The 10,125-nt window shown below is 41.2% G+C and overlaps 1 protein-coding gene across 3 annotated transcripts; it reads left to right on the top strand.

Annotated features, from left to right (window-relative positions):
• Positions 1-3,292: 3,292 nt before the first annotated feature.
• Positions 3,293-8,934, top strand: npy8br (neuropeptide Y receptor Y8b). Of its 3 annotated transcripts, none has more exons than XM_028033633.1 (4): positions 3,293-3,516; positions 3,703-3,876; positions 6,603-7,851; positions 7,975-8,934. In XM_028033633.1, coding segments are annotated over exons 3-4 (1,104 nt in total). In that variant the 5' UTR covers positions 3,293-3,516; positions 3,703-3,876; positions 6,603-6,748; the 3' UTR covers positions 7,976-8,934. The 3 variants fall into 3 exon arrangements, with proteins under 3 accessions (XP_027889434.1, XP_027889433.1, XP_027889435.1); XM_028033632.1 differs by having other exon boundaries at positions 6,603-7,854; positions 7,978-8,934; XM_028033634.1 differs by having other exon boundaries at positions 3,295-3,516; positions 3,781-3,876; positions 6,603-8,934.
• The last annotated feature ends 1,191 nt before the right edge of the window (positions 8,935-10,125 follow it).

Here is a 10,125-nt window from a genome sequence, read left to right as displayed (position 1 = left end):
CGGAATTACAAAAACACAAATATGCGCCTTAGAGGGCTCCCCAGTCACTATAAAACACACATTCGAGGAGCTGGAGCGGAAGGAAAAATTCATTGTTAATGGGGCGAAGCACTTTATTGATGCACACTGCCACTCCCGCGAAAAAGTTGTTAGCAATTTTCCCACAAGAACTGCTCGTGCAAGTGCTTACGTAACAGGGGCCTCTCTTTGACTCCAAATATGGTCACAGCAGATTCCGTACTAAACGGAAATTAAAGAGTTCAGAGTGTTTTTAGCAGTGAAATGCTCCACTTGACCAATGGGCAAGAGAAAAAAAATGCTTTGGAAGAAGTTGTCCAAAAACTTCTCTGGCCACAATTTCTTGCGTTGACCCGAGATGTCACCTTTCAATTATGTGGAAGTGCTGGACACGCCGTCAAAAGCGCAATTTCATGACCAAGAGATGTCAAGCTTTCAAAGGAATTGCTTCACCCATTTTTTTCCGTGGCCAAAACAACGGCCTTTCAAAGAAAAATCACAAAGTGAGTGACAGTAGCACTGATTGCACCAGGGAAGACGCACAGGTGCGTCCCAGCATGTCCGACGGTTTTTCATTAAAATCCAGCCCATCCAATAATTTCCACCCGTCCTGTATTTGCATCCCTGCCTTAATCTAAAAACTCGCAGAAGCATCGTCTCAAGCGACTCGATGCCCGTGCCTCTGCTTCGAGCAAACACCTACGGAGCTGTTGTTGTTGGTGGCAAGTCATTTCGCCGCTCTGCCTCTCAGACAAACGGCTATTACTGTTCTCTCCAACAGCCTCCACTTAAAGCAGGAATGTGTGGGGACAGTGTGAAGAAGCAGTTAACAATCTGTCGCACATTCACAGGAGGTGCAAGAAATGGGCTTTAAAATAGTACAAGGTGTTAGCGGCAGAGGGATGTGAACGGGGGACTTGCATCGCGAAGATGTTTGATTTGGTCTTTATTATGGAAAAATGATGGCAAAGGGGTCCGGTAAAGATGCAGACGGTGCTGCATGTTGTTTGTTTTATTTCCTCAAGTGCAGCGTGTTCGATGCAGTCTGCGTGGAAATAATCTTTACAAATATTACAATGCTGTGGAAGATGAAACAAGTGACAAAAATCATGACATTACGAAGCCATTTTAGGCATTAAAGAGAAACAATGGAAGGGAGGAAAGCCTCTGAAATTCTTTGACATGCAACGTCACCAATTTCAATAAACTATGGTACATTTTGAAATGTACTCTATGTATCAAATTCTATGTAATTCATATGTAATCAATGGTGCTCACTCTGCCTGTAATAGAAATGGCTCTAAGTTGTTACTACTTTAAAGGACAGAACTTGCAACCCTTGTGGAAACTTGAGTGGATTATCCTGAACTGGGAACACATGCTTGATTAGCAACTTCTTACAAAGTGCCTCTGCAGATGACCAAAAATACAAAGGAATCTGAATATTTATTCAACTTACTGTATTTCAACTGTGTTTTTAGGTGTTATGGGAGTGAGGAAGTGTGTGGTGTAGTTCTGAGCATTGAATAACTAAGTCTGTGATTCCTTTCACTAATAGCTGTTCAGTAATTAGGAAAAACCCCCACATCTGAGTAATGAAATATGAAGAGATCACTCAAACGTACCCGGCTAGTTCTGCTTTGTTCGTGCTCATGCTGGTAGGTAAGAATCAACATTAGACAGCAGGGATCAGAAGTAAGGAATGAGAAGTAGGCAGAATTGTTTTTGGCTCTTAGACGCTGGCATCTGTCCTGCATGTCTTAGAAACATCTAAAATACACGTCAATGGATCCTGGTGTCCAAAGTTGTACAGAAAACCCATGAAAGAACAGGGAGAACATGCAAACGCGACATACTTTAAACCAACAACCCTCTTACTAAATCCACCAGTGATGAAAACTGATCTTCCATGCAGCCAAAGATAGAAACAAATTTGTCACGTCTAATTGCATCGACAAAAATCAAGAACATACTCATTTTGTCGTGATCTGTGTTTTTCTGTGTTTATTTAGAGTTTTCTGTGTCCTTAACTCTCTTCGTTGTCCTGTCCTCCCCTTGATTGTTCCCAGGTGTGTCTCGTTTCTGTGATTACCCTCCCGTGTATTTAACTCCACCTGTGTTCCTTGTTCCTCGTCGGGTCCTCGTCAATGTCTAGTCCGTTCGTTGTCAGTGTGTCCATGTGCCTGCTGCTTGTTGTTTGGACTGAGTTCCCATCATTAAAATCATCATTTTCATTTCTACCTGGGTCTCAAGCGTCTGCCTCACCACCTCACACCCGCACTTCGTGACACATTTAATACACTCATATTAAATATTACCCATTAGTATTGGGTTGATGACCAAAAGTGCAATTTTTTAACACTCATCTGTGCTAACTACATACCAAAAACAAATCCAATGTCATGTGACTTCCAACCTGTAGGGTCCGACACCCAAAGGGTGGCGCTACAGGGGTCAGGGGTCCTGCAAGGCACATGTGCCAAAGAACCCGTTAATATGTTTTGCTTACAGATAAAATGACTCAATAAGTGACGATCAAAAGTCAACGCGCACCTTCAAATGTAACAAATACTGAATTTGTATGTGCTTTATCCCAGTAGTGTTCGTAGAATTAGGATGCTTTAAGATAATAAGTATGACATTTAATAGCTGCTGCCGTCACGTTTATTATTATGACTCCATTCTTTATAGACATAGTAGTCTATTATTTACGCTGAGTCCCCTATCCAGCTGGAGCGTTCTTCATCAAACATCATGCACAGTGGATAGATAGGTATATACTGTATAAATAGTTAGGTAGGAATATACAGTTAGAAAAGCTTCATGTGCTGCAGTAAAGGGTTGCTTAACGATTTTATAGAGATATATTCAGACCTTGTGCATATATATATATATATATATATATATATATATTGATTAAGATCAATAAGGTATTTTAAAATGTATGTGGGTGAACATTAAAAATGTCTGGAATGTACAGGAGGTTTTACTTATTGCCGCAGCTTCACTAAAGTCCTATATAAATATTACATTAGCTGTATCATAGAGAGCTTGCCCACTCGGGCTCCTCGCTGACCTCGGTCCCTTTTCTCTAATGTCACCACTAATGCCTTCCCGAGCTTCAGGTGGGTGAAACCCACCATGCTCAGTCTGCAAATTTCACACAACTCAGTTTCCTCATTGGCCCCGTGCTGCGTGTGTGTGTGTGTGTGTGTGTGTGTGTGTGTGTGTGTGTGTGCGCGCGCGCGCAAGCCGTGGAGACTGCGACCCGGGTGGTGTTCACGCGTTGGCGCGCGCGTGAGAGCCTCGCAGAAGTTATTATGTAAGATGTTCCCAGTCAGTCAGCTACATCCCCGCCAGAGTCTGAGGCACGATGAGGGCGCTTTAAGAGAAACCTCAGCTCCTGTCCGGGATCCTGCCAGGACGCACACCACCTTCTGCTGCACCGACACAACTCACCTGGAGCACAGCAGAGTCCCACAGGACAAGACGACTGCGGTAAGAACAACATTATTTCCTATACGAATATGGTAACTGAGCCTTTTAATACCGGTTTAGAAGAGCTTTTAATCTGTTTCTAATATACCACCGCAAAGCTTTAGGGCTCCTTTCCCCCACCCCCGAAGAATAAAAAACATATTCTTTTTTATGTTTTCCCTTCTGGTCACATTGTTATCCACAAAGCTCGCTAAAAGTGCAAGTGGCTCCCAGTCAGTGGCCGTTCATCAGGTCTCTAAGTGTTGCGTCTCCTCCCCGGCTCAGGAGTGTCTCCTACCTGCCCCCGGAGCTTTAAAAGGTCCGCCTCGGAGCGAGCAGACGCCACACTGTTGCAGACGGACCGCGGATCCAGGACAGCGGGTAGGTCACACATGCAACACTTTCCTCTCTGTCCAGCTTTTCATGTATTTCTGAGGTGTTTTTATTTATTTATTTATTGCATTTCTTGATGTATTCTTAAAAATCTGTTAAAAATACATCAAACTAAATGTATCTTTGTATTAAGGTCCCCCCCTATCAGGTTTCATTCCTTTGTTAAAATTGCAAATCCTTTGTGTCGTTAAGGGTGCAATCTCTTTTAAGCTTCACAGTGATTGCTTTTGTAAATTCCCTCGCTTGTCTCTGGCAGCAGACACAACACACAGCACTGTATCACTTTAAATGAACAAATTCTGCTATAAATAATCAGCATCAAGGCTGCACTGTCCAAGTACCAGCCGCACAAACAAGCAGAAATCTGGCCGGGTTAAGCTCAAGATTTTTTATTATTATTATTATTATTTTTTTAAAAATTATTATTATTATTTTTGGGATTCTTCAGGAAAGGATTTTAAATGGTACTTGAACTTGTTTTGTGGTTGTGCTTCTTTGATGAGGAACACTCAGGCTAATCACCACAAATGAAACAGCACATCCTAATAGGTCATTACAGCTCATAACAGAGACTGCCACAAGCCATTAATGTCCCACCTGTCAACATTTATCATTGTTAAGGAGTCATCTGTTAAATATGATAAATCCCGCAGATATAATTCTGTTTGCATAGCTGTGTTGCAAAACTAATATTCTGGGGGAATGGAGCCATGGGCAGATCGTATCAGCTAATCAGTAATGATTTTAGGGCTGTGCATCCACTCTTAGAAATGTGCACACAAATAAGGATATCTGTGCACAATAATCAGATGCTCTTAGTCCTGGTTTAATGAAACTGGACTGTATTTCTGTGATGTGTTCCACTACATTAATTTATACAGTGGGTGCCTGTAAAGACCATATGTGCTGTCACTGGGAACATATCTATGGGGGAGATAGAAAATAGATTCTCACCGTCAAAGGGAAAGAACGCAGCAATAGGAAATGATTGTCAACGAAAGTGCAATGATTATCCCCTTTATTGTGATGGAAATCGAAATCAGCGCACTATTATAGCAGTGCTTCAAAATCTAATTCTTTTTGCTTTGTTTTTCTTTCTTGATAATCTTCCATGAGTGCATCAGTTATTCTTACAGTCTGCACTCAAGAGGAGAGAGAGAAAATCTGTTTTTCCCCTAACAGCCTCATATCTGCATACATACATTGTTAATGTCCATCACAGATTTCCCATTATTCTAATAGTGAATCCACTGCCGATGTGCACAAAGGGAAATTTGTCCCTGAAATGCATGGTAGCAGCTGAGTCAGCGTGAGATAGCCACTCTTTGCTAACCTTGAGTGAAAATATCAGGATACCTTGGTATCTAGACAAAATGAATCACACCAGCTTATGGCTTAAAAAAATCCTCCTGCTGCCAAAATATTATACGACATTGATCAATACAGTTATTACAAAGTTATGCATTCATCAATTGTTACTACAACATGCAGTAAATTTATGCGTATTTTGATTTGCTAGCAAACCTTCAGAAGAAACACCTGTTAAATTAGAAGTAGTTTTCAGGTGTTTATAGCACTGAATGCTGTCTATTTTACCCACACTGCTCCATGTACAATAAAATAATTGTTGTATTTAGAGATGCACTAATGCATTGGCTTAAAGGACCGATTTTCCTGTGTTTTGCTGAATGGTGACTAGCAAGCTGAAAAATATGATTTCTTAAAAAATCTATTCAATCGAAGCATCAAAATTAAGAATTCACAATTTCCAGTCCATAAAAACCTATGTCGACATTATGTTCTTTAATGCACTTTTTTGACACTTTGTAAAATTCTGATAAAGGTTAGGAATGTATGTTTTGATGCGTATTAGAAATACAATATCTTGAATCTCAACTCAAAAATATTGGCAATATTGGTTCTACGTAATAGATCAGGTTTTGATCTAATAACTGTTTGTAGGTAATGTATTTGGGCAGTAATACTAACTTGTCTTGTTACGGTGTCGACAACAACCTTAGTGACCAAGATGCTAAAGCTCAAGGGTTGTAGTGAGAACTTTATGATGTAGGAGAAAAGGCAGAGTAAGAAAAGTGTTAATCACAATTAATACAATCAATGCAATTTTAGGTCCTCCAATTACTGTGCAGGTCTAATAAACTATTACAGTGGACTCTGGGTATTTACAGAGTTAGGGAGCACAGCTGCGTGTGAATAGTTTAAATTCACTAATATTTGAGACCGTCTCTCAAAATGCTTGTATTTGACCAAATTTGAAGCCGATGCCTCAAAATCCCTGGAAAGAGTTTGTCAAAGTTTGACGTGTGTAAAATCACCAAAACCCTTAAAAGGACCTTTCAAACCAGAGTGTCCGACTTCACTTTGTTGTAGGAAGCGGTTCCAGGAGACATTTTGCTTGTCTTAACTGTGCACTAATATTTCAAGTGTCTAGATTAAACAGGACAACATGTCTGAGTCTAAGGGGCGTCGTTGAACCATTTGGCCACACCCACTTTGATTCCATTGCAATATAATAATTTTCATAGGGGGTGAATTTTATGCAAAGTTTGATAAGTTCTCAGGGTATGTTTAGGGCCCCAAAAGGCTATTGATTTTATTGATTTTGCTGCTTAGACCTAAGATAACAAACTCTGATAAACTGACTCCCTTTCAAATGCAATTTGTTTCAAATCAACATTTTTTTCTTTTTTTAGGCCACAAAAAAGAAGACAAACATGAACCTGGGACTATGGATCACAAAACACTGAAATGTGAAAATAAAATTCATGAGGTTATAACAGCAGGTGTGACAAAGTGAATTCATCTAGTCTTCTTTTTTTGACGGGAGCCAAGAAACATCATGGAGCTGCAGCACAACACCAATCACAACCAGGCCTTGTGGAGAGAGATACCATGGGAGTCCACGGAGGACTGCTCGCTCTCAGTGAGCGGGACCACTTTCCTCATCATCGCTTACAGCATAGTGATGGCCGTGGGGCTCATCGGGAACGCCTGCTTGGTTTTTGTCATCATGCGGCACAAGGAGATGCAAAACGTTACCAACATCTTCATTGTCAACCTGTCTTGTTCTGATATTCTTATGTGCATTATATGCCTCCCAGTCACCATAATTTACACACTGATGGACCAGTGGATCCTCGGCGACACAATGTGCAAGCTCACGCCCTTCATCCAGTGCATTTCAGTTACTGTCTCCATCTTCTCCCTCGTCCTCATTGCCTTGGAGCGCTACCAGCTCATCGTCCACCCGACTGGATGGAAACCACTGGTGAGCCAGTCCCACGTGGCAGTGGCCGTCACCTGGATCGTGGCCTGCCTGATATCTGTGCCTTTCCTAAAGTACAGTGTACTTACCTTGCCTTTCCAGAACCTGAGCCTCCCCATCCCTGTCAGCGACCACCTCATTTGCATGGAAGTGTGGCCGTCCATTCCAAAGCGCCGCGCATACACCACCTCCCTGCTTGTCTTCCAGTACCTGCTTCCTCTCACCCTCATCTTGGTCTGCTACCTGCACATCTACCTGCGTCTGAGAAGGAGGAAGGACATGGTGGAGCGCGGCAGGAATGCGACTCAGAAGAAGAACAAGGGCTCCACAAGGATCAACGCCATGCTGATCTCCATTGTGGTGGCCTTCGCTCTCTCCTGGCTTCCACTCAACATCTTCAACACGGTGTTTGACTGGAACCATGAGGCCATCCCATCTTGCGGCCATGACGTAATCTTTTCTTTCTGCCACCTCACAGCGATGGTCTCCACTTGCGTCAACCCGATCATCTATGGTTTCCTCAATAGCAACTTCCAGAAGCAGCTTAAGTCCACTGTATTGCGCTGTCGCTGTTGGGGGCCGGTGGATAGGTACGAAATCGTCCCACTGTCTACTGTTAGCACAGAGGTCACCAAAGGGTCAGTCTTCAGCAATGGATCAATCACTATCAACTCATAAAACATTCCCCAACGAAATGGAAAAGATCTAGTAGAAGAAGACTACCTAACCAACAGTGTCCCATCGCATTGGACTTTTTTGGGGTTTCTCTTTGTTGATTTTGAAGAAAGTTCATCATTTGCAAAGTGAAAATCTATGAAGCAACAGTGAAAAGCAAAGTGTTGACATGTCATTGGCCTGGCACAGTTGTCTTGATTTAAAGAGTGTTCCCACTTAAGAGGAAGTAGATAACAAACGGTTCAAAGGTTGGACCAGTTGAACTACTGCTGGACAACAAATGCTGCAAGGACCTACGAATGAATAGATGGCCTTTAAACTCTTGAACATGTCTTTTCTGTAACGTTCTAACATCTATTCTGAAGTCCGGAGTTTTCAGAGGACTTCTTCCTGTCTTTATCCTGCTGTAAATGTGCTCAACAACCAGTAAGTGCTGGAGAAAACAAAGCAAATGTTCCCTTCAATTCAGTTGCTTTATGTTAATAGCGGCGATGAAGAAATTAAGGGGATTGTGAACTGTGACGTGTTAATGATTATCAACTGAGAAACTTATCACGCAGCTGAAGGAGACAATATTAATGCTTTAGATGTGGCTTTAGGCGCTCATTCAGTCAATTTATTGGCACCATCTGAATGCTTTTGTCATTATCTAAAATCACCGCCAGTGCTGTAACAGTGGTTCTCGGATAACCTCGGCCGGAGCAGCATACGTCTCGTGCTGTCAGCCGGGTTCTGGACTCCGGTCTCTATGTATGTGTGGGAAAGTGTGTGCCATGAAGTGTGCCGTACAATCGCATATCAGCTGCAATAAAACAAAATAAAAGTGACAGTAAAGGACTTTGTCAGAACAGGTCTCTTCTGCTGTATATATATCACATGACAGAGTTATAGTTTATGGTGTGGTCTAAAGTAAAGAGCACTTTGTAGCCTAGCAAATGTCTCTCGGTGGAGCTGTTGTTAGACACTTTGTGCATTTTTAATCGCATTAAATCGTATACGTTATCTTTAATGATTAAACCTGTGTTGTAATATTTGGGTTAGAGCTATGTTACATTGAAACAATAAACTTCATTACATCACGTTTTAACCTGACATTTCCAATTATTGCACCCATACTTGAGACTCAAAAGTTATTTTTAAAATATCTGGGCCTAAAATCTAAATTGTTGTTTTAAATGTACAATAAAGTGTTCCCAACCACTGCCTCCCACCCCCAAACTTCAATGTATTTTATTTGGATTTTACATGTTGGACCAAGACAAAATAGTACATAATTGTGAAATGAGAACCAGCATACATGAAGTCAAGCTCTGTCAAATTGGATGAATAATACCTGCAAACAGAAATTGCAAGCTTTGTTACAAATTCTCAGTCAAATTTAGGTTTGCACTTTGATTGGGTCATTCTAACACATAAATATGTTTAAATCTTGGCCTTACTATTGTAGCTATGTTTAAGGTCGTGGAAGGTAAACCTCTGTCCCAGTCTCAAATGTTTTTCAACCTTAAACAGATTTCCTTTCAGGACTGTCCTGTGTTTAGCCCCTTTTATATTCCCATCAACCCTGACCAACCTCCCTGTCCCTTCCTCATGTTTTCCTGTGGAAATGATGCGCAATTTTAGTTTTCTGAGCCATAGTATTTTGCATTTAGTCAAAGAGATACAGTTTTGATTCATCTGACCAGCACAGATTCTGCCACGTTTGCTGTGTTTTCTACAAGGCTTGGGTCACCAGGCGACTTTACATGGCCTCATTTTCAGCCATGTTTTGGTAGGGTTGCAGCTGCGTCATACTCTGTTCATTTTTGGATGATGGAGTAAAGCTCAGTCCAAAGTTTGAAATATTATTTTATAAACCAGCCTGACCATAAAACTTCTTCACAATCTTATCCCTGACCTGTCTGCTGTGTTCCTTCATGATCTTCATGATGCTGTTTGTTCACGAATGTTCTCCAACGAATGTTCGAGGGCTTCGCAAAACAGCCAGATTTACACTAGCAGTTGTGTTTACTAAAGTAAAAAGGTCTCTTCTGAAGGCGAATTGGGTTTTATAGGCTCTGTCAAAGTAAAGGCAATGAATGCAAATGCTTGGCACACTTTCAGATCTCCATTTATAAGTCGTTTAAAAATAAAATAAAAACAATGTCTCTTTTTCTTACCACAATTCTGATCTACTTCATGCTGGTCTACAACAGGAAACTGCAAAATATCAATTCTACTTTATTATCTAAGTGAATCTTTTTAATAGATTTACACATTTTATTAAACACTTTCAA

This window comes from Xiphophorus couchianus, chromosome 12, assembly GCF_001444195.1.
Source record: "Xiphophorus couchianus chromosome 12, X_couchianus-1.0, whole genome shotgun sequence".
Lineage (NCBI taxonomy): Eukaryota > Metazoa > Chordata > Actinopteri > Cyprinodontiformes > Poeciliidae > Xiphophorus > Xiphophorus couchianus.
This window is presented reverse-complemented; position numbering and strand designations above follow the sequence as displayed.

Bases quoted from the DNA above. Each gene is read 5' to 3' on its own strand.
- npy8br (XM_028033633.1), top strand. From the start codon at position 6,749: ATGGAGCTGCAGCACAACACCAATCACAACCAGGCCTTGTGGAGAGAG.